This window comes from Anneissia japonica, unplaced genomic scaffold (assembly GCF_011630105.1).
Source record: "Anneissia japonica isolate Jap-2015-1 unplaced genomic scaffold, ASM1163010v1 scaffold119_len492752_cov174, whole genome shotgun sequence".
NCBI lineage: Eukaryota > Metazoa > Echinodermata > Crinoidea > Comatulida > Comatulidae > Anneissia > Anneissia japonica.
The window spans coordinates 303,489-329,989 of NW_022730737.1; the positions used below are offsets into that span (position 1 = coordinate 303,489).

The 26,501-nt window shown below is 34.8% G+C and overlaps 1 protein-coding gene across 1 annotated transcript; it reads left to right on the forward strand.

Annotated features, from left to right (window-relative positions):
• The first annotated feature begins 16,377 nt into the window (after window positions 1–16,377).
• On the forward strand, window positions 16,378–25,219 carry LOC117115001 (WW domain-containing oxidoreductase-like). Its single transcript, XM_033258632.1, has 8 exons — window positions 16,378–16,542; window positions 18,519–18,583; window positions 19,064–19,121; window positions 19,766–19,944; window positions 20,489–20,684; window positions 21,793–21,978; window positions 22,414–22,672; window positions 24,507–25,219. The coding sequence occupies exons 1-8, from the start codon at window positions 16,442–16,444 to the stop codon at window positions 24,681–24,683; spliced, it is 1,221 nt and encodes a 406-aa protein (XP_033114523.1). The 5' UTR covers window positions 16,378–16,441; the 3' UTR covers window positions 24,684–25,219.
• The last annotated feature ends 1,282 nt before the right edge of the window (window positions 25,220–26,501 follow it).

Here is a 26,501-nt window from a genome sequence, read left to right on the forward strand (position 1 = left end):
CCGCAGACTAGGGATCTGCCAGAATGTACCCTGATCTGCACCTGTTGGGTCTCGGCCATCTCGGACTTGGGCGCATCCTATCCTATAGTCACACAGAATCATACAAAAAAAATGAACATTTTACACGACTCTTTCAGGACTCGTTTAACTTCGACTTGAAAACATTAACAGTTTAGGCCAGAATGACGTAAGGGAAGCTCGTTCCAAGCAGAAACAATATATGTATAGGCAACATCGTGTAAATACATGGAAAGACACTCATTTGTTTGATCAGATATGACAAACATATCAGATAAAGTCTGATAAAAATCTGTCCATTGAGTAATTTTTATAGATAAAAATCTATGCACAAGTAATAGCTCTAGGCCTTCAAAATTAAAAGTTGGTCCTCGCATGGAGCAATGCAATTCAACAGAAGGCAGTTCATCTCCGCGCGCCAACAAGGCACGTAAAGCTCTTCAACCATTTTAAAGAGCTTCTTTTAGTGCTTCTGAAAACTTCAATTTTGTTCAGAAACACTGATTTACAGGAAATGTAAATTTACTATTTTTTATATATAGTATTTATTCAAAAAAACACCCAAGGCATTTACTGTTAAGATAGGTTTTTGAGGGGGAATCTATTCTAGGTGTTTTTTCGAGGGTGTAAAATGGTTATGTATACTCAAAACTACAACAATACCCGTCAACATGTTTTATTGTATGATCATAAAGTCAACTTATTGAATGACCATGTCTAATGGAACAGAACATTACATGAATGTGCAGTGTTGATAAAACCTTTCACGTCCAGAGATGTGCAGCCTGTTGAATTGCCTTGCATAAGGCTTCCGTTGGCCTCTAATACAATTCATGCTAAAAAAAAGCTTAATGAATTTGTTTGCCTAAATTAATTGTTGCATTTAATATAAACAAATGTAGTGTTTCTATTTATTAAAAGTTCCAAGGATACTCTATTAAAAATCCTGCTGTATAAACTAAATATAGGAACCTTCAATAATTAATTGATTAAATCCTGCTTCCTAGTTATAGCTCCACCTACAATTAACTAATAAATTGAAAGTAATAAATCCAAAGTGTTTACCTCTTAATCACCTAAAATCTAATGTCCAAAAGTAAAGCATTGGCCATCTCTGTAATCCCTAATCAAACAGACACAAAGCAAATTATGAAAAGGAAATTCCTATGTCATTAGGCCAACCAGCCCTCCATAAACTAACGTTACAATACCGCACTTTCGGCGGTAAAGAACAATTAAAACCTCATAAAAAAGGCAACTAATCCGTTTAACTATAATTGAATCCAAGGACACCAGTGTTAAACACTCAGTACTTATCCTTGATAATGTGTTAATCCAATTAATATAGTGAGATAATGTAACGTTAGTTTATCGAGGGCGGGTTGAGCTAATGTTTAAAAGATAATAAAATATAGATGTTTTCAATGTTTATGGCATTGAATTTTCAGCATTAAGTTAAATAATCAACTTTTCGCAAATTACTAGCCTACTGTACAAGCCTTTTAAAGCTATTTGATTTATTTTTTCCATTATTACCAGACATACACTCAAATCAAATTAAATCAAATTTTGTCTGATGCAAAACTACAATGAGTTATTCAAATTCATCAACCACTTAAACTGCTTAGCATTTGAATGAAATAAATATGATTATTGAATGTTTGAGGCTGATACATAGTTTTTATCACAGAGCCCAAGATATGTTAGCAAGAAGTATAAATGAAATATGTCAAAATCTGTTAAAAGAATTTTCTTTGTAAAAGAATAACAATTAAAAGCTGATGTCCTATCTAGTCACTTGGGAAATTTGCCAAGACCTTCCATATGGAATGCATGATAACATTTTATGTCGATGTAGTAGTATTCTTGTTTGTTTATTATTGTTTTTGAATGTTGTTGGCCATAAACAAGTCAATGTCATTGTGCCATAACGCATACTATTAATAACGGTAAGATAATTATATGTGTACATAATTAAATAAATATAGAATTGTTTTTATATTTAAGATTTTAACCAACAATTAAAAAAAAATTGGCTTGCTAACAGACATTCTTTAAATGTAAATTATGGAAACTATTTTTTCTTCCCATCTGTCAAATATTACATAATTTTAATTTTTATATTAATTTTTGAGAGTTTTCATGACGTTATATCGTTCAGTAGACAATTAGTGTTTGAATAAGACTTTTGTTTCATATTTGTCTCGCATGCAGGGAAAATATTCATACTTAAGGCGAACCAAACGCCTGCACCTGGATTTGCACTGTGTTAAAGTAGTGGGGGAATCGTCATCTACTGCGATCCTACAAACGACCCCTCTACCAGGGATTCCAAGTAGGCGTTGGGATTCTTCCTGAAGGAACAAAGCTGTCTCGTCCAGGTCAGTAAGCTGATCATTTTGACGGGCTCATCCCAGGTTAGAGTTGGCATCAACCACATGCCAAGTACTGACTGGGTCCGACAGGATGAGTTGTTTGAGAAATCTCTTAAGCAGTGTTAACCCTTTTCCACGGTACAAACATCTGCAAACATCTTGCAGGCTAGTAAGCTCCTCATCGAGTCCGATGGGCCCTACTTATTCCTCCAGGCAAGCGAGTGGAAGCCCTTCATTTGTTATGGACACAAGAAAGGTGGTGGGTGTCGGGTTGTAATCTGGGACACCAGGAAGTCACACCACAATGACCCAGTATTTCCAAGGTCAGCTCACCTGCACAGACCGGCGCATTTACTAGCATGTGTACTGCACGGTCGACCCTGAAGTCCTTGGAGAAAGGATGCATATCAATGGTACCCGTCTTCAAAGATTTACTCATTGTAAACATTTAGGTGTAATAGTTGATGAAACTCTATCATGGAATAAACATGTAGATCATATTAGGACCAAAGTTCTTCCAGGCTTGTTCTACCTAAAGAAATCAAGGTACTTGCTCCCAATCCCTATGCAATCAGTGTTGTACAATGCTATAGTAGCCCCTTACTTTGATTACTGCAATGTTGTGTGGGGTAGATGTAACAAAACATTAAGTAGTAAATTACAAGTATTACAGAACAGAGCAGCTAAAATAATAACAAATAATGAAAATATGATTCTAGTACATAGGCACTGGAAGAACTTAAATGGTCCAACCTTGAAGATAGACTTATTTTCAATGAAAAAGTAATGATGTACAAAATAATGAATGACTTGACTCCCAATTATTTAAGAATTAAATTTTCACAAAGGCAATCAGCATATAATATTAGATCTACAAATAACCTGTACATAGATAAACCTAATACAGAGTATAAAAAAAATAGTTTGGCATATCCTGGTGCTGACTTGTGGAACAATATTGATGAGACCACAAAAATTAGTACCACTCTTAAAATTTAAAAAAAGTTAATTTCAACATAATTTTTTAAATGTACAGTTTTTTTTTGTAGTATCTTTGTTTCTTCTTTATCCATTATTTGTATTTGTAAGTAGTTCTTGTTTGATTTCATGATCTGATACCATATGTTAAAGATAAATATACGGCCTCGTGGATGAACACCTCCTTGGTGAACGAGATTCCGTTTAAAAGAAAGATTATTATTATTATTACTAAGTCCACAGCCGATATACTCAACACATTCTAATAATAGCCTACGTGGGAACCAATCAACTGATATGGTACTGTAAGTACCAATCGTTGGCTATTTCACATGTGATTTGACTTGATAGAATTGAAATTTTGTCTGCATGGTCTGCTATCACAGGCTGCATCCTAGCATATCTTTTTAAGCTTTTTTTTGCTGTGAATGTATTATAAATGAATGTCAGATTAAAAATCAAGCTGCACACAAAATGATTTTACAAGCCGGAAGTAACATAGCCTAAGCCTAAGGGGTTAAAAACTTTTAATTGAAACACCATATTAACATGATGTTTGAAGTAGATGAAAGTAGAAAAGCATAATTTAAAGTTCTATACATTACGTATAAAGTAAGTACATAAAACAATAACTGTAGTTCATTGGAAATACAGCCCACCCCCTATTCATATTCAATTTATGCACCAGTGTTTCCCGGGGCAAAAATCCAAGGATATGATTTGAATGAATAGCTCAGCTGACTTTCTCCTGAAGACGATTGAAGCAACTCAATTGAAATGTCAAGACATTCTTAACAAACAACAGTTCTTTGGTGTACAGAAAGCATTAAAACAACACCTAGCTCCACACAGTAGGCCTCTTTTGATATGTTAATCAATTACTTACTTCCTGTCACCTCTTGGTGTTTTCTGTTTTTAGATTTTTTTAATCATTTGATCTTGAAAATGGTTCCATGACCCAAAATGTCAATCCTTTTTGTCAATGTTATATTTTATTTTGAAAAAAAAAACAACAATATTAACAACAAAAACAACAATAATAATGTAATAATAATAATAATAATAAAAGAGCAATGTCAATTTTATAGTGCCAAACCCTTAAAGGAAAAGACAAAAATTATCTATGATTTTGAACTCCATCGAAGTACTGTACAGTAGCTTTCAAGTAAATGTGTGTGAATTGGGCATGTAGTGTTGAATTTGGCCTTTGATTGGCCAATCAATAAAAAGAGGATTCCAAAAGAGCCCATTCCAAAAAGTTGGCACAATTTTTTGTCTAAGAGGGATAGGTGTGGGAAAGTATCTTCTGAAATTTTTTAAGATTAAAAATTAAGTATCAAATGGAATACATTTTGTTGAATTCCACATTGATCGAGTTCCTAGTCCACATATCAAGCGCCCTGAGCATCTTATGTTGGATGGATTTGGCGCTATACAAAACTGTATTTATTATCTTTCCATTACAATACAAAAAAATAAATTGATGGAAGATATTTAACTAGATTGGGATTTATACAAGAATCCTTAATTTTCATTTCTGTATACTCTTGGATGTTTTTAAAATATGTAATATAATGCGACACTGCCAACATTTGGCAACACAGCCTTGTAAATTTGGGCTGTTGGAAAAATCTAGGGTTTGTACTTGATCTAGATAACTGAGGGGTAAATTCAAACAGGTGTGTCCCACACCTGCTTTAATACCAGAATGCTGGCCTCAGTAGGGACATGCAATTCTCTAGGGACATGGCGAAGAGGTAAATAAAAGGAAAATAAGTAACAACAACCTGATATATATTATGTTGAACATTAAAATCTTCCTGTTTTTTCGTTTACTATTTTTGTCAATTTTTAAAATCTAATGAATATTTTCATTACAAAGAACCGGAAACAAGTGTGGTCCAGGTCACACTAAGATTTTAGGATTATTGCAAACGCATTAATGTGTCTGTATCAATTTTCAAATCGTACGTGGCTTTTGTCATGGACAGAACTCCAAGCACATTTACAGGGAAGAAGAAATGGCAGAGTCGGATGTGACAAGCTAGTAGCATATATAGGGGCAGATATCCCCAAAATCAGTCTTCCCTAACAGATTCTTCTATACAGTATGTGTCATTAAATGTACTGTACACCACCTATCGGCCCACTACTGGTACAACATTCTCATTTTTCATTGCAAGTATATACAGCCATTTTCTGGCCTGCATTTTTAAGGAGAAATTAAATATTAAGAAACAAATAAGGAAATACAAATAATAATAATAATAATAATAATAATAATAATAATAATAATAATAATTGTTACAGTGTAATACAATGGGATGCAACAGTGGCATCTACAGGAGAGATTAAATATGATAAAGAGATAAACAAATAATAATAATAATAATAATAATAATAATAATAATAATTGTTACAGTGTAATACAATGTGATGCAACAGTGGCATCTACAGTACATCCTTTCGTTACTGTGCAACTACAAACAGGGTTGTTAATTGGCAAGGCTCTCCATATTAACTTAATAGCAATAGTTTCCACCTTCACTCTAAAATCTTTAACACTTCCTCTATTAAGTTTTAATTACTACTGCAGGAAGAATACTATATTAACATAGTTTCAGAACACTTGTTTTTTTTTTAAAAAACATCATCTATTAAAATAGACATCAAAGGATAAATATCTCATCACTTATAACATTGAAAACTTCCTTTCAAGTTTATTGTAAAATGAAATTACAAGCAATACTGAAAGAAATTGGGTGCAAGCCTTTATAAATACAATTTCTATTGCTTCAAAAAATCAGTAACAAATCATATAATTTATCATATTTTGCTACATTTTGGAAAAATAATAACTAAGCTTAAAGAATGTGTTATTGGTGTGAAATACTTGCAATAATGGCCAAAACATTTCATGTCCTTTTGCGCAGTGAGCATACATAACCAACATCATCTGACGTATGAACTTATAAAGTATCTTACTATAACAATAAACAAACCATAATGCAACGTATTTTCATTGATTGACTCTAATATTGGGTTGTTATAATCTAAAACCATGTGAACTGAGTGAGATGACCAACTACCAATGGTGCTCAAAATAATTGCTTTCCTCCTTAGCTTCGTGTGGCAAACCATGGAAAAGCTTGTCTGGTCGAATTTTCTACACGAAGCTGAGTAGACATAATTTCGTACACGAATGCTAATTGGCTCGCCCAGTGCATAGCACATGGTTGCTGCTTCACGTACACTAACGCTAATTGGTTGGCTCGCCCAGTGCAGCGCACATGGTTTTAGTTTGTCTCAACAGGCCCAGACAACACCACAGCTCTGTTGTTTAGAATAGGCATGAAGGGGAACTCCCAAGTTATACCTTTGTCGTATAGGTAATCTTACAATATTTTTATGTACTTTAGTTAAATAGAAGATCTATTTTACGAATCCCCGATTTACATACACCCTCCGGTCCCGTACCGTAGGTAAAATCAAGGTTCTACTGTAAATGGTTTATTTTGTTAAAATTTGTGTTCATCTTGATTTTGCTTCGATCTTTTGGTTCTATTATTCATGATTTAAGCTGCAACAGTGAAGTTAGCAAGTCTGAATCGAGGAAACTAGAAATCATGTAAAGAAGAAGCTGATTTGAATTTTCTCAATTAAACATTTATCCTAAGTTTACAACCATTATATATCCATACGTTACCTGATATTACAGTATATGTTCATATCATGCTGCAGGTAGAATTATTATAAACTATATTAAATGAAATGATTTCATTTACACTCTGTTTCACCCCAGTGTGTGGGTGTGGAATATGCTTGTTTTCTGTGTTGAATTTACATGCGAAGACTTGTTATATACCCCATAGGGAAGTAATGAATGCTGACATGTGTGGTTCATTATGTTGTAAAATGAACGGGATGAACTATATTGGAAGAATTGTGAGAACCTCAAATAGAAGGGGGTAATTACTACATCCATGGTTAAATCTTGGGGTATTCTTGAACCTTGTAAAATGAGCAACTTTAGGCCTACTATTGTAAAGACGGGTTCCATAGGGAAACAGGCAATAACTAAACAGATGGAGGTAATTGACTTGCTAGATGAGAAGGAAAATATAAATTTGAAGCATATTGAATCTTTGACAATAAAGGCATTATCATTGTCTATTTGAACTATGTATTTTTAGATCTTTGTTACAATAAAACCTCTCTTAATGACAATTATTTTTTTCACATTTTAATAGGCACTTTTCAGTTCATTATCTTAATATACTGTACTAATATTTTGTTTTTTGTTTTAAAAAAACAAAATATTAGTAGGTAATGTGCAACTTCATATTCCTGAATTGTTGATGATTTCCAATAGGAAAAAAAAAATGTTGTATGAGTATATTTGTGATTTGTCTTTAGTGTATCATCATTATTGAAAATAATGGTATGGTTATAAAATTAAAGTGCAAAATACAAAAAGTCTTGTAAAAACAAGTGACGATTTGTGATGAAAGTTGAAAGCTAAGCCAGCACCCAAACCGCAGTATGGGAATATGCCCCCGTCGCTAACTAGGGATGAAACCTGGTCAGCCACTGTTGAGTCACGGCCATCTGACTCCGGTGCCTCCTATCTTAATAGCTTATAAAACTCAGACACGGAAAAATAATCATTTGGTTCTCAACTTTTACTTGGTCAACTATGAAATTTTATAATAATCTTACTAAAGGGCAGTTGTTTTAAGTCAAAGTTCTCACTAGATTTGGCCCCAGGACTTAAGACGTTCGCCCTCCAATTTAAAAACACATTTGGGACCTGAAAAGTTGGGGTAGAGATTTAGGTTCGTGTTAATAAACTGAAGACTGTCATTTGGTTCAAATGGTCTCGAATTACAGGTGGCTCAGCTAGATTGGAGAGTGCACCGCACAAACCAACTTTAAAACAATAACCAAGTAAGCTGTAATAAATAGATGGTTTTCTATTATTCCACCAAGGCATTTACATAATTTTTTCATCAGAAATTTAAAATCTCAAATTCTTCCTTCAATGCACAAAATCTATCCCTTTAAAATTAGTAGCACAGAATAATCAAAATATTTTGACAAGTACTATGAAGAAAAGTCAGTCTAAATCAAAATTAATAAATATATACTGTATGTTAACAAATTCTATTTGACATTGCAACCAGAGCGAAACATTTCTTCTTTAATTTGACGTGATATTGGTCAGAGCCTGGCATACTTCTTCTGACCGCTTCAAGTTGAATAATACATTTATGACCTTGTAGATGATGTTGAAAGTAATTAGCGAATTCTATGCTTAATTTAATTTTGTATCAAACCAGACTGCTATCGTGAAAGTACCTTGCTCTCGGTTTTTCTTATAATGATTTGTTGTGAATTTTCATTTACATGACTTCATTCTTTAATGACCTACATTTAGAAAACAACCTTGACATTAAAGCTAAAGTTTGGAAAACAATTATTAATTATTGTATGCAAGGTAAAATTATAATAAACTAGAATTACTCCTTTTACACTACGCAACAAAACATACATTCCAACCCTCCCGATTCAATCTGGAGTCTCCCAAATTCTCATGAAATGTCCAAGTCTCCCAAATTTAATCAAATTCTCTCGAATTTTCAGAAAACAACCCAAAAAAAAAAACCAGCTAATTTAGTGACTTTCTGGACCAATAATCGAGTATTTCTGTGCCAAATTTTGCATTGACTTTATCAAGGATGTTGGCGTGCAAAGACTTTCTAAGTGTTCCGACACCTCGATAGATCAGAATGCATGTATAACAAAGATCTTATAAATGCAAGATAGCATTCTCTGTGATTTCCACATGCAAATTCTATAATAACAAAGTGTATCCTTTTTTGCCCTTTTGCAAAAGTGAAAACTCTAACTCTAGCGTATACCGCGTGACTTTACATTTACGCGCAACAATAGAGGGACCTAACTTGGGTATATACATGAAAAAAATTACAGTGCGATAGCATAGGAAAAGATAATGTTATGGTTGCTAAAACAACCACCCACTGTCAATATGAGAAGTAAATGGCTAGAAAAGGCAATACGATTGTTCAAAATAGTGTTTATTTACAGTACTTATCCTAGCGTTTTCTTTTGAATTTATGTTTTGAAATTTAAGTGATCCTTTATAAACCTATGCTGGCCCTAACATTGCAGCGTAGTTCGCGGGTCAAAGACCATCATGCATACCTAACCATGCCGTAGATATGCAGGGGCCTAGACCTAACATTTGTCGAAAAATCTCAATGTTGCAGCCAGTATCCTTTACAGCATTAGCAAAACATTAAAGCAAAATTTTTAAGTTTAGTTTCCAATCAATTTGGTATAGTTTCCTGGGAATCATGATGATCTTTACAGCAACAAACAAGGGATGGCCGCGATAGAAATCGCCATGTAAAACACCGGTGTGTCAGTGGATTGTTTATATCTAACACCCAAGTTAGGTTATGTGACGCCTATCACTAAATCCCTCTATTAGAAGTGTCCAACAATTAAAGAACAATAACGTACTTGGTAACAAACTTTGGCGTAACGCGAACACCTTATCTCGGATCCATGGCAACTACTAGGACGCACTCTCCCAAAGGTGATTACTTTTCTGTGCCAAATCAGTACGCTTCTACTTGTTAAGTGTAAATTGCCATACAGGCCATATAAATAACTACAGTAACAAAGCTACTGTACAGGACCCTACCGCCCACTGTAATCACTAGTACTATAGTTCCACCACTACATTTTTTTTTTTTAATGATTTTTACATAGCAGGTGCTATCTACAAATTTTACTGTCTCACAAAGTTAGCAGAAGAGGGGATGGGGTTCAAAATAAATTAAAAGTGTGCTTATCTTTTGGCTTGATCGTCTGTGTAACTTCAAAGTGCACCCTCCCAAACAAGGTATTTTTTTAATTGGGACCTCTGCATGGCCGGAAATGGCACTATATGACTCTGAAAGACATTTATAATTTTTTTTCTTTTAGTTAATCCAGTTGTCTATATTATGTAAGTAATGTTATTTTTACTTACGGACTTGACATGTTTCGCCTCTTCGCAAGAGGCATTGTCAAAAGTGAAGCGATGACAGCTCGGACCTTAAGCTCCCTGCTGGCGTCGCCACTGATCCAATGGTACTTTCACTGGACGCAGGGTTCCCGGAACAACGCCCTCAGCGGCGAGTGCGAAGCACAAACCAGGGTCAAAAGTGAACATGAAATTTGGATATGGTTTCGTAGTCAGATCTGCGAGAAAAACTTCAGCTACCTTTATTTCTCGACTGAGACGTCTGTGGGAGCTGTAATTTGTATGGCAATTGTGCAACCCTTAATTCGTATTAAGGGAATTTACGCCCAGAAACCTTGTAGTTATTAATATTTTGGTTATAATAGAAAATATTCATTTTTTGGTCACACTCACAATATAGTTAGCATGCATACGTCATAAGCTAGATTACGTCCACTTTTCCTGGTAAGGCAAACTATCCCGGCTTGCTTTTTTCATAGATAAACAAACACCACTTTGCACATGGATCCCTTGTCCTAGGGATACAAGACCTGCATTGTTAGCATTGTATAATACGTACAAGGTACCTCTGCAACTAAATTATTCTTAGTTATTTGTTTTTGGTTTTTTTTAAAGTTTTATTTTAATTTATTTCTTTGGAAAGTGTACTTTCTATCACATATTATTGCACTGTCTAGTTAGGCCTAGCCCTAGTCTTATGTATGTCTCATCGTCATCCGCTACACCCAGTACATCAGTAGCGCTTAAAATGTACAACAGTCATTTCACTACCCGACAAACTCCGAACTTTATTCATTTGGCATACATAATAGTCCCATTTTGCTGTAATATACTCCAACATCACTGGCGCATGGTAACAACCAACTGATGCAGACCATTTCCGGTCACACATTACTCTCCTTAACACAGCACCTCCTAGTTCCATCACCTCTGGGTTGAGTTGTTGAACTCAGAATTATTCAAAAGCAGGGCAATAAATATATACCTCTAGAGGGCAGTAGATAGAAAAATGTATATTCTTTAAAGGAACAGTGTTTCTGTTTTATATTATTACAGCCTAAAATTCAATTCAATTCAAAAATAAACATTTATTTCTTCCTTTCACATCAAATAAACCAAACAATAGGATTAAGATGTTAAACCAAAAAAAAAAGCCCAAAGATCAAAAAAGGGCAAAAACAGAATTTTATTAAAGGGAAGGAGGCAGTGCTCAACAAGGAACGCCAGGTTAATAAACAAAAAGAATCCTCACTTAGACACTTGTGCCGATCATGCCCTGAATAAATATTAAAACAATAGACAAATTTTGTGAAAAAAGACCATTAGACAAACACACACACAAATACAAACAAATTATTTGAGCCTATTGCGTAACTTTCAATTTATGAGAAAGTAAGTTATATTTTTAGGTTTCTGATACAACAGTTATTTTAGAGTCAGATAGATTGCAATCTATCACTATATCAATACATATAACTGGATTGATTATTCGTGGCCAAAGATTATTATCAGCTGTTTATTGGTCATTTTCAAGAATAAATAAATGTCTTAATAATCATCTTTTGCACCTTTTACTATTATTATTTACTGATGACTCAATTAAAGCTCATAAAGCAGACCCTTGTTCTAGTAGGTAAATTCAGTATTGCTTCGCTCCTAGCATTGTGGCTGAATGACTATTTATTAGGCAGTCAATGATCCTACTCATACATTGACATTGGTTCATCAGCTTACAGTATGCCCAACCCAAGCACAAATGCTCACCATTATACATGCCTACTTTAGAAAAACTGAAGTTAAAATGATTACCAATTTTAATGAAATTTGGTTAGATATCAACATATTTACTTTACATAACTCTCAGAGGAAATGATGTCTCATGTCTGTTAAGGCTGATGTGTCAAGATGTAACCACCAGGGATGAGAGCATGCGCCATAGCAACACCACCGAACACGTGGCCTAGCCATAGCTTGTGTGAACTGACTTACTTGACAAGAACGAGTACATCCAGCCAACACAGGCCCTAAGTAGTTCACATTATTTCAGCAGGAAACATTCAATTTGATGCCATGAATTTTGTGCTACATATTCCTGGAGGGCCTGAGCAAGATGACTGATGCCTAGCTAAATGTCCTTGATGGCATATTAAATCAGAAAAACAAAATCTGCCTAAATACATGGAGTAAAAAGTCAAAGCAACATTGGTTTGACTTCAATTCTACTTCAGCATATATTTTGCTCATAACGTAATGAAGAGGGAACTGTCGGATCACATCTGTCCGTCCTGGATTTGTTAAATTGATTGTTGACCAGCGTTGCTTGCCCGGTCTCTCAGCATTCCCAAGATCACTGAGCAACTGGCAATTTCTGGCCAGCAGTTTGTTTTACTTCTCATTTTTTCAGTGATCTGGGGTTCTTTCCAAATATCGAGCAAACTTAAGTAAACAAATAATATGTAGAGCGAATTTCATCATGGAGACAATTCACAGCACATGTATTCTTGTTCACTGCCATGTTTCAAGTGATGGCCAGACGTGCTACACATACATTGGAAAATGCCACGCATTTAAGCAGCTTCAATTCTGTTTTGGTTTTTTTTTTTTTTTTTTTTTGTAAATTTCTGGCCAATCCTATCAAAAAAATCCTATCCAAAGAATAGCAAAAGCGGAAAACTGTATTCACTTGAAAAAAATTTTAGTAGAACTTTATGTATGATTATATATTACTACTAGAATGGGACTATTGCTAGCAACATGCATCAATAATTTTAATCTTCATTTTATGGATATTGTCAGAATAGTATTTTTGTCTAGCACTTCACTTTTTTTAATGATTTTTATTTTTTCTTTATTTCTAGTTCTAGAATCTATTTGAAATGTTTTGGAATACATATTTTCGTTCCGTTCTTTGAGAAAATGCGGCGATTAATCTTATATAGGTAAAACATCTTTAAATGGGACATGATATTGAAGAGCATTTTTTAAGAAGATTAAAAAAACACTGTACTTTATTAACATTTGATTAGATGAGTCAACAGACATCGCAAACAAAGCACTCATAATGTGTTTGTCAGATTCACCAAGGACATGCTGGACTATTTAGAGTTGGAGCAACGAACAACAACACAGGATGTTTTCATTGTAATTAATTACTATTTTATAATTTATATCTACAGATGAGCATAGATGCAAGTTGACAAAACATTTAAGAAATTACAGTAATCAAAAAAAAAAAATCACTGAATGAATATTTAAACATTTTAAATGTTTATAACAGGGATAATGGAGTAATTAAGTATATTCCTGGAAATGCATTCTCACAAGCTTTTCCTGAGAGGACTTGAAGCAAAGATACTAGAAACACATGATAGAGTTCTCCACAGAAAAAAAAACCTGTATCACCGAAATTCATGGTGGGAATACAAACAATGGTGTGCCGCGTACGACTGGATCTAAAAAACTTATATCAAACTTATGTCATGGTGAATACATAACCTTCTTTGGCAGCCCGTTTGACAGAGGTAGAAATCGTTGCCATCCATAAAATAGAAACAAGCAGGCATAAGCAAATCAAAAGAATAAAATGAGACACAAAAGCACAGAATTGTATGACCACACATCATTAGTGAAAAGAGAAGCGTAAATTGCCAGCAATTTGGTATTGGAAACAGGAGGGCACCACGTACAGTACGTCTGGATTTGCGTAAAATATATGACACTAGACCTATCTGCTTTACTTTGGCTATGAAAGCTATCTTGTGTTTCTAGTGGCAGTTGCGCAGTCAAGGGCAGATTGCTATAAAACGGTCTTAGCTGGTAGCCTCTCAAATAAAGCTGGCTTTATCCCTTAGACAGTCTTACTAAAGTCACTCTGCTAAAACCATTGCTATAATTTAACCGTCTTAGATTAGACAACTTTGAATATTGAAATACAAACAAGTGAGTACTCCGTGGTAACATCAAATTGAGGGCGCTGTTACGCTTGCTCAAAACATGCATATTTATCAAAATGAATGTAAATAAACGTAGACCAATTTTTACAGATGCTGAGAAGCTTGCAGAATATTCGTCAATTCTTAGTCTTTGATGATCTAGGGCTAGGTCTAGTACCTAGTTGTAACACCATGATGAAAATGATTTAAGTCCATTTTAAGCCTCCAATGAGTAGGCTTTAAAATTTCAGATGGCTAACTGAATAGACCGCGGTAGAGCAATGGTCTATAATCATAGACCAGTAGGCCTAGTGACGTCACGATTAAAGCTGTCTAAGTGTTAAGATCATCTAAAGACCGCTTATAGCAATCCGCTCCTGGGGCGGATTGCTATAAACCGGTCTTAACTGGTAGTCTTGAAAATTCGACTTTTATCAATTAGACGGTCTTACTAAAGTCATTCCTAAGACCATTGCTATAAAACAGCCTTCCCTAAGACCACTTTGAGTATTGAAATGCAAACAAGCACTCCCTGGTAAATAAGATTTGGGGCAACGTCATGCGTGCGTCGAAATGAACCTAAACAAACATACAGACGCTGAGAAGCGTTGGAATGTTCGTCGTTCAATTCTCTTGACGCTCTAGGCCTAGGTCTTGTCATTGCACTGTTGGATTAATCAGCAGAACACCATGATGAAAATGATTTAAGACCATTTTAAGCCGCCTCAGAGAGGCTTTAATTAAAATTTAAGACGGCTGACTGGTTAGACCGCGGTATATAGCAATGGTCTATAATCATAGACCAGTAGTGACGTCACTATTACAGCCAGCTAACCGTTAACACCATCTAATCTAAAGACCGCTTATAGCAATCCACCCCAGGTCCCGGGAAAAATTTAACAATCAAGAGTCCAGTGAAATTCCCCTCAAAAAAGCTTCGAATTTTTAGCCATTTTAATCTCTAATCTTAAATGATTTCACATTTTTTTGCCACTCCTGGATTCGTAACTTATAACAACTTACTAAAACACAAACATTTAGTTAAATTCATTCGTGTAAGAAAAGTACAATGCTCACCTGTGATGAAGTCCTAGGCTAATGCGACGCATCCCACGATAACACTCCAGCCAGTGGGTAGAAAGCTAGGCCTCTTGGTAGTATAGATCACTTACAACAACGGTACGTAGAAGAATATTCTGATACTTTGTGTCGACGTTTTAACTTCTAGTTGCTTTCAAGATGGAGTTACTTACTTTCTCACTGAGTTCTAATAATATGAATCACCCGTCTTCTCGACCAATGGCACCAAGTAACACTGCACCGCCACTTGACTTGCTCTTTGCATGCACAGCGTGCAACATGTGTCGTTCTTCATATTATGCAAAGTAGAATAAATATGCAAATCAGGGATGCCACAGACTCTACCAAATCGTGTAGGCCTATTTCTAAAAATGTTAAAAAACATGCATTTTTTTCTTTTTGCTCCAAAACCAGGCTATCCTGGCTATCTAAAATGCATGCTTAGACCTAGATATTTGACTCGGCCTGGCCTATTTGTTCACCCGACTTTTGCAAGTCTTTCTTCTAGCTGTGACTGTCTGCGTGTGTTTGTGGTTTTTGCATCAAAATTAATTAACAATTCAAATTCTAGTATGCCTTATATTTGATTTATTGATATACTTTCGGCACAACAAAAACATATATTGTAACAATCAAAAATAAACATAATTAACAATCCCAGGGGCGGATCCAGGGGTAGGCCTAGGCCTACAACATGCATTTCTGTGGTTAGCCACTATCAATTCTAAATTTCAGTATAACTTCATTGAATAAGAAAAAAAAGATAGAATACAAATAGTCAGAAGGTCTTGCGTTCGAATGCTAAACCATAGACAATAAAGTATTAAATAAAATAATAATAATTATGTATGCAACAATGAAATTGAATTTAATTCAATTGATACCGTTTTCTAGCAAAATAAGTTTTTACCCAAAGAACTATAGAGGGCGTTATGCAATATTTACCAAATTTCTCTCTGCATGGGTCGCTCTAGTGGACCTAAATCTCAGATTTTAGTTATCAAATGGCTACTGGAGGAAGTTATATAGACAGCGACAGTGATGATGACTTACCAGCTGGATGGGAAGAACGAACTGATAAAGATGGATTTGTTTTTTATGCAAAGTAAGACATCTAGGCTAGGGCCTAGGCCCTATGTATTCGTAGGCAGATGGCAATAAAATGATCACTTACTGTGTTTTATGATAATGAGCGCTTGAATGCTGTTTTAAGTGGTAGGAATTATTCAAGAAGACCGCTTTTGCCATTGGGAAATGAAGAATCGGCCTGGGTCTAAAGAATCATTGATTTCCTTCCAAAGGGCCTAGTTTGACAAAGGGATATTCTTTCGCTTATCTTTGAGATATTGCTTCCAACATTTAATCTAATATAGGCCTAGCTAGGCCTATAGTATAGACCCCTTGCAATGTTTACATTGGATCTGGCTGAAACGCTGGCGGCGCCCTAACTGGAGGCCAAAAAAAGGCTATCTTACACTGTCTAGGTTATATTTGTTTTTGTGCCAAAAATATGAAAGCTACATGGATGAAAATCACATGTGACATGTTACATATATTAGAAATTTACAACAAAAATAAAAAGTGAAGAAACTTTATTTTTTCTATTTTTATTCAATTTTAAACTCATCTCATCGGATGTTGCCATGCGTGTGAACAATAAAAAACAAGTTAGGCCTAGGCCTATTCACCCGTCCACTAAATCAGTCAGTAGTTTTTTTTAAATATTAAAAATAACCTCACATAGTAATAAATGCAATACGATTAGCACTAAAATTGTCTGGATCAGGAATAAACATGTTATAATATATATTCATGATCACATGTTGGGACAACGAGCCACTGACACGGCTTCTTCTAATACTATAGTCTATAGGGCGTATGCTGTGAACTTAGTGGCTGGAATAGGCCAACCCTAATCATGGAATAACCTCTCACATAGTAATAATAAACATACATGATCAAATGGGGCTGTGTTGGAAACGAGTATAGTACCTAATTTTCATCATCACGTTTTTGATTAGCGCTAAGAATCTACTGGGTGAATAGGTACTCCCTCAGTTTAATAATAGACATGTACCTCAGTAATCAAATAGAAAATTAATCCAGGAGCAGGACAGAGTAGCTAGGCCTAGCCTTTAAAGGGTTGTTGTGAAACTGATTTTTTTAATGGTGTGTATCTACTGAAAATCAAGAAATTGTTCTCTTATTATTTTTTAATTATTGGACTAGGAAGATAAGAACCATATCGCAACTGCATTTTGACTCCGCATGAATCATTTACCAGGCTGATGATACACTACATGACGTAACAATTACCCAGAATGCAATTTAAGGCAATGGAAATGAGCTTTGTAATACAGTAATAGCTTTAACAACAATATTTTCACGCAACTACCAATGTACAAACAAACAATGTTGATTCCTCCTATTTTTTCGAATAAATTTAGGTAAAACTTTCTTCTATTAGCCACTTATTTTTTAAGTGGTAGGAATCCCAAAGAACTTGTTTCTGCAAAAAATGCGTGTTTCATCCAAAATCACTTTGAAATGCGGGACCGTCCCACACAATGCAAGACGGTTGGTATGGGTTAGAACTCTTGGCAAGGAATCAATATTGCGCCCGTTTTCAACAAAACAAAATATATTCTTTGTTGCGCCTAAACATTTTTCTACTTAACAAAGAATATATTTTGTTTTGTTGAAAATGGGCGCAATATTGATATTGAGGTATGGCAGGATGAGCTTTAGTCATGTAATCATTACAGAATGGGATAAAAACAAGAGAAAACGGTCAAAATGGACTGAAAAGAAATCACAATCTATGAATTTGCCACTAAAAACAGCTACATTCGGATTCTTATTAAATTATTCATGCCTGACGAAATACATCAATTTTGTCGTGTTTTTCTAAAAGTGTTTATTTTTTTACTCTCATTCTCCCATTTCAGCGCCCCCTCAAACGTGGCGCCCGGGGAACGTGCCCCCCTTTGACCCCCTAGCTACGCCACTGACTCGTGGACAAATAACACTTGCTAATATAAACAATTACTTATTAATTAATTATTATTGTTTATTGTATAGCCATACAAAGCAGACCACACAATGGACGCATCCACGAACTGGGAAAACTAAACAGGTAACAGGAGGTGAGTAAATCATATGCTGTATATGATGAATAAATCTTGAATTTTGAATAATAACATAAAGAGTGTGTAACTCTCAATTTACTTCCTACTTCATAATCCCATTGCCATCTACTTATGAATTCTCAGAGAATGATCAGACCATGGGAAGGCTATACTTTTACTGTGCAGCGTAAAAGGAGCATTTCTAGTCCTGTATCAGCATCATCATCATCACCACATCATTACTCATTTTTTTCCTCGAAGTGCTTTCCTTCTTTGCTTCAAATTTCAAGTTTTTCTTTTCAACAGTTCTCACAGTACATATCCATTCCATTTCTTCTTTGTGCATCTTATTACATCTAATTATTGACCTTTTACTATCTAAAACATTTTTCATTTTTTATTGACCTTTTTATAAAGTATATTGGGAACTGAGTAGAAGTTCAGAATTATCATAATTTAGTTTATTGAAAATGTTTGGTTTAATACATTTTTTTTCAGAGCTTCCATATGGCTGGGCTAAAAAGACTGATGAAAAGGGAAGATTAATGTATGTAGAGTAAGTACTACTTTATGGCAACCGGAATTATTACAATTCTGAAATTGTACTTGCCGTATGCCATCTTTGCAGCAAACTTCATTTGATTTCTCATAAGTGGCCTGGTCATGCAATGTATTCTTTAGTATGGATGTGTGGCTATTATTTTTTATATTCAATTATAATTTATTTACTAGTATTAGTTTTGATTATGGCTTGGTATAGAAAATAATATAACAGGCCTTAATGCTCTTTTAGGATTAAAAAAAAAATGTATAGAGATTAAGAAAAACAATGTTGAAAAGGTAAATTTTTAGTAGTTTAAATACACTGTTTGAAATTGTCGGATGTCGATGAGAAAGCAAAACGTTTCAAAGTGAGGAGAGAGAAATTGGTTGCTATAAAATTTAGGATTGAGTGTGCTAAAAAGACATAGTAGGAGGATGTAATGTAGAGCTTTGAGAACAAAATGTGTTAAAACCTAAAATTATGGAGAGTCCATGTCTGGAGAAATATCTGTGCCTGCACACCCTACTCATTTCCACCCCCCCCCCCCCAATACTTCAATAACAACCATTTTGTAATATAATATAATAGATGTATAATATTATAAAATGTCAATGTTTTCTTAGTTATGTCCGTTTTTTTCTCTTTGTTCTTATCAGCCATGTTTCAAAAAGGACAACATATACAGACCCCAGACTTGCATTTGCCACAGAGCATAACCCCAATAAGAAAGCATTTAACCAACGTTTTGATGCGTACAGCACAGCTATGAAAGTACTGGAAGCACGAGATTTAACAGGAAAATATATCATCATTACTGGAGCTAATTCTGGCATTGGTAAGTGGCAGTATCAAAAGCATATCTTTTTTTTAGCAGTCAGCAGCAGCAACAATAGGCACTTGTGAGGTGCTAGTGTAAGTTGCTCTACAAAAAGATTATTTTTTTCCCTCAATAGGCAATTTTTGGATTAACAGAAAATATGCAGTGTTAGAACATTGTGTAGACAAAGTTTTACCAATGTACTCTTTTTGTACTTGCATCAGTGCAATTAGTTCATCTGTGAGTATATAAAGCAAAAAAACAAAAAAAAACAAACAAACCAACCAACGTACCAGAAATATGGAACCAAAATATAATGAATAAAATATGAATCATTACAAAAAGTTATTGTGAGCAATGTTCATTCATGCATTCTTGATCTTACTAAAGTCATAACCCACAACATTCCTGTTATTTTTCATTGGGAAATCTAAACTTTTTATTGTATATGAATACGTATGCATGTAGGAATATATGTATGTATGAAGAAATTGAAATTGAATTGGTGGTGCTTAGCAAACCACCTTTATTTGCTTCATATTATTTTTTTCTTTTTTTAAAGGCTATGAAACAGCCAAATCATTAGCGTTTCATGGTGCACATGTGACCATGGCATGTCGGAATATGGTGTCTGCCAGGGCCTGTATACAAAAGATTAAACAGGAGCGTTCTGAAGCTAAAGTTGAGGTCATGAACTGTGACCTGGCATCTCTCTGTAGTGTGAAAGAGTTTGCAGAATCGTATAAACTTAAAGAATGGTGAGACCAATTTGGAAAACCTTAAGGATTAATATCAGGTCCCATTGTGCAACTAGAATGGTGCTGTGACTTTGTGGTTTAGATGCTTTCCTTCCTATCTCAGGGTCATGGGTTCAAGTCTTAGCATCCGGTATGTATGTGCTGGAAAAGGGATATCCACTTACTATGAGAAAATGATGAAGGATTTCAATAGCAAATATATCACTGTCCAATTGTAGGTGGCAATCTATTTCACAAGACAAACATACAGTACACACAATCCTTCACATAAACTAAATCTCAATATGAGGTTTAGGAAGTGGAGTTGTTTTGGTCGTGAGAAAAAAAATCCTGCAACACTGACAGGAATTGAACCTAGGACCCTGGGATTGGAAGACAAGCATCTAATCACCAAGCTATTCAACTCTATTTCATATAATAAAAAAAGATTGATTCGATTTGGCTACTTACTGTACTATCAATGTAAATGTTAACTACTGGGATTAACATTAGATTGGCAACCAATGTTCATGTACTGGTTTAGATATCTAACAAAAGCCGATTCAAAAGCCCTCTAAAGATTTTCAACTTTTTAACAATGAGATAAAAAATACATAAAATTCCTGAGAATTTTATACCCAGCCTTTATCCATGATGCACGACCAGGTGTCAGATAATAAAATAAAAAGAAATAATAATTTGCCTATCCAAATAACGTTATTTTGGCTGCCAATCCCTAATATTGTGGTCTAAAAGCACATTTTGTACCATACTAAGCAAAAAAACTCTCCCCATGAACCCTACAAGGGAGTTTTTATTCTGGGACGTCAACCGAGGCTTCGTCGGCTCCTTGGCTTGGACCCCTCAGTCAGACATGTCGGACCCCTTGTCGGCAAATTTCTGACGCCACCGCTGCCTTTATCATGATGAGGTTGAATGATTGGAAAAATATATAAAAATATGTAAAATTTCTCACCTTTATTTTTATATAAATTTTTATCTGGACCAAAATGAAAACCAATGCTTTTGCATTGAGAGTGCCATCCAGTATAAAGTTGAAATAAGTAAATAAATAAAATGTTTTTCATCATTAAAACTTCAATAATAATTGTTCTTAACCTTTTGACAGGCCTCTGCATGTTGTTATCTGTAATGCTGGTGTGTTCGGAATGCCATGGTCAGCGACAGAGGATGGCTATGAAACTACATTTCAGGTTTGTCATCTTGGACATTTTTACCTAGTCAACCTGCTGACCGACCTTTTAATCACCTCCGCACCATCCAGAGTCGTCATGGTTTCTTCAGAATCTCACCGGTGAGTACATAACCATTCAAAAACAGAAACACAGAGTTTCTAAATACATGTACTTGTGCTAATAGTGCATTATTAATTGTAATATTTATTTTCCCATTTAAAATGGCTACATACTATCAAAAAGAATAATAATATCCACCATTTACATGCTAGAATGCTCCAGAACATACAATGTAAAAATTCCTATTTGTGGACCTTATAATAAATATAAAACAAATTAGGCCATAAAAAAACTGCATTCTGCAGTAGATTTTTTGGAAAGAGGAGAGATATGAGACAAACAATTAACAAGGCCTTAAACATTTTTTGTAGATAACCAATAAGCATGTGAAGACGATTGTCAATTCGACAAGACTGTTTTTGGATTTTATTTTTACAACATGAATAATAGCTTTACTAGGATATATTAATATTTTGCTGTTTTTCTGTGTGTAGATTCATTGAATTGCGTTCTAAAGAATTTAATGTGAAGACAGCTTCCATGGCCCAGGAGGACTATTGGCCAATTCTTGCATATGGCCGGGCCAAACTGTGTAACATTCTCTTCGCTAATGAATACAACAGACGTTACAGGGACCAAGGAGTAACCAGCAATAGTTTGCATCCAGGAAACATGATTCACACAGGCATCCAGAAGAACTGGTGGCTATATCGAATATTGTTTGCGCTAGTTAGGCCATTCACCAAGTCCCTGGTAGGTGCATTTTCATTTTTAACAATTTTTAAAAATTAATTATTCAACCAATCAATCAATTTATTTATTAAAATTAATTAATTTATTTATTTATTCTGTTTGTTGTTTTTTGTTTATTTATAAAATACATACACTAAGGATTGTCAATAACTAATATAGAATATGTGGCAAAGACAAGCCAAACCAGTCACTCGTCGCAAATTGTGTTTCAGAGAAAATGGCCAAAACATGCTGAAATGTCAAATTTTCAAAAATCTATTTTATTGCACTAAACAAACATTTCTATGTCTATACATCATGCTATGCTGTTATTTACCCTATTTTCAATGTTTAGACAACACTTTTTAAGGATTTGATGATAGTTTGTGCATGAGAAATGCCCAAAATCATAAGCTTTGAAGGCTGATTTCTCATATATTGTTCTTTAAACACCTGTATGTTTAAGCGCTTGGAAATTCATCAGGAATCGTCAGATTTGAATGATTTTTTTAAGCCATTTTATAGCTTTTATTTTACTCTTTAACGCTGTGTTAATAACTCAAAATAGATATTTGTGATGAGTGACTGGTTTGGTTTGTCTTTGCCACATACATCACTATCCAACTTGCAGGTGACAATCTGTTTCACAAGACAAACATACACTCACTATGCTTTACACAAACTAAATCTCAATATCAGCTTTAGGGAGTAGAGTTGCTTTGTTGTGAGAAAAATCCTGCAACACTGACAGGAATTGAACAAAGCATTTGCATCTTAACCACCAAACTATTCAACTCAACTCAACTCTGATGATAGGCCCCTACAGGGAGATTTACATCCATATCCTTTGATCAGCAAACAGTGATTATAATCTTTTATTACAAATCCAGTTTATTAAATTACACAAATCAGTGGTGATGTTGGTAGTCTATGAGTGAATACTTACCTGGATAAACCGACTAAGAATGAGGACGAAGCATTGCTGCGGGATCGCTTGTGCTTGGCGCCAGGGCCGACTGTTCCATTTTGTTTTTTTGAGGGGTGTTCTCATGTATGAGAAAGAATAGGCAATTAGTCGGTTTATCCAGGTAAATATTCACGAAATAGACTATGTGATGAGGACATAAACAGTGTAGCACTCGATGTATTCAGATTTCATTAGGTGACTATCATCACATCCTTCCCATATTTGCCCTTACACCTCCATAATGTGCCTGTAGATGTTATATACCGCATACATATATTCTAGGTAGTAATAACTTCAACCATCACGCCTATGACGTAGGTTGAATGATAGTTCATGAATTCCCAGGGAAAAAGTACTTTCACGTTTTAGATTACGTCATGATAGTACAGTTTTCCTATCACGATGTAATCTATAGGTCCAACTTATAATGATGCTGTGTAACTTATGGGAAAGGTGGTGTGACTTCTTAGTAGGACACTGAGAGAAGTTGGCCTTTTGACACTCTAGGCCTAGGAAGTAAGCCTACAGGTCTACTTTGTGGCTAGGAAGTAAGCCTGGGTTTACTTTGTGGGTACTCTTTTTATTACCTTTTTAAGCTTTGTAGAATCTATGTATGAGGTATATAAAACAAATATTGACTGGTCTATAATCCAGAAACGGTGAAATCTATAGCCCCTCGGTGATGAACATAGATATTACCATTCCTCTTATGAGCAGTCAATATTTGTATACTAGCTCAGTCCTCCATAATACACTTGTCTTTAGTGCTATTTCAGGCCTCCCTTATCATTCTACTGATACAAATGTGGCTGTATAGTACATTGATATAGTACAATTTAAATTAATGCCCAAATATTTAAGACAACCATTTGTATGTTGTTTTTACAGCAACAAGGATCAGCAACTAGTGTGTTCTGTGCAGTTAGCAATGATCTTGAAGGGACAGGTGGACTATACTTGAATCACTGCTGTATATGCGAAGCATCCGATGAAGCAAAGAATGAAGATAAAGCAAAGGAATTATGGGAACTGAGTGAATGTATGATAAACAAGTGCATCTATTAGATCATCAAATATCAAGGAATTATTGGGTGGTTAACAAATATATGATGATGATGATGATATAATAATAATAATGTAAAGAACATTGAGGTACTTAATGACAAGTAATTGTAGACGTAGATCAGAAGACACTGAATGTCGGAGAAAAGAAAGATAGCAAACCCATGTGGAGTACTGTAGTGGTTCTTTCATCTCTGACATTCGATGTCTTCTTCATTTAGATCTACGATTACTATTTCTTTATCACCCTCAGCCATTAATATTATTTTATATGTATATCTGCTCTAGAGCCCTTATTAAAAGGACATCATCAAGGTTAAAAAAAAAAGTGTCCCTGAATAGGGATACCCCTATTACCCCTATTTAGTGGACACTAACCAAAAACATGAAATTGTATCCTAAATAAGGGGTTTGGCTTGTACTGGTAGATTCTTTATAATTTTATTTTAATTGATCTAAGAATGAGTTACAATATAATTCGATTAAATTGTAACAATAATTTGCAATGCAAATACCATATATATGTAATAAAAATATTATTATTAAAACAACAGTTGTATATTTTTCCATGATTTAAGTGCTACAGTATGATAGATACAATAGGTTACAATCTTAGGAGTCAGGGTGCAGGTTATGGTATGGATTTGAATCTTGTATGAAAGCAAACAGCAATAATAAATCCCAGGGTAGCGTAAATGCCTGGATCATACAAAATTCACAGACGGGCAGAGTGTGGCTGCAGGTCACATAAAAGCAGTCCACGAAGGTTTATGGCAAATCAAAGTTTGGGTGTGGCCCTCAGTGTTAAATCAAAGGTTTATAGCTGCATTGACCAACGGTCATATGGCCGTTGGCTTGGGACAGGAAAAAACACTATGTATATTTTACATCTTTTTGTTTTCTTACATGTTAGTAGACTCTAAAATTGATTAAATAAGCCATTGAAACCCCTAAATTGTCCGTTTCTGGGAAATCCGCCCACAGGACCACTTCTGAGAGATTTTGAGCGATGCCCAACCATGCCCACTTAACACTCTCGCTGGGGACATAGGACCCCCATTGGGAAAATCCTGGTGCCTCTGGCTAACGAATCCATCGCTGTTTTCTGAGACCTTGATGATGCAATGATGTCTACTGATTGTCAATGACAGTATAGGTGAATTTGCATTGGTTGCCTGTTCATCAACGAATAAAAGACAAACTGGCACTATTAGTCTAAGATTTATTAAATGCTATTGCTCCTGCATACTTGTTGGATCTTGTGGAGCTCTATGAAACATCCACTGATCATCACAAAATCTGCTTCAAGAGAAACATGCCAGAAACCTGTAGGGTAAAGAGCCTTTCATGTCGCAGAGCAAAATTATAGAATAGCCTACAACCTACTGTGAGATTTTCCACCAATCTTGATAGTTTCAAGAAAGAACAGAAAACTTCACTCTTATCTGAAAGTTTCTCATCAGACTGAATTGCAAAAATCGCCATGAGTACTACTCTCGTGGTGCATACCAGCGTTATACAAATTGCCATTTAATAGGAGACTTTTAATACCTTGTTCAGCAAACTTAATATTTTAAAAGGCAAAAAAAAAATAAAAAAATTTTAGCAAAATGATTTTGCCGAAGGCAGAGGAGAAAATAAAATTTTTTTATTGATGAATGTGAACAGTTTAGTACAAGATTGAAAAAGGCTTTAAATTTATATAATAAATGAAGAAATATATAGAGTATATATTATTTTTTAAGATTTTAGGGAAGTGGAAGGCATAATAAAAATATACAAAAAATGTTTTTTTTTTTGTGGAAGGGTTCCCTAAACAAG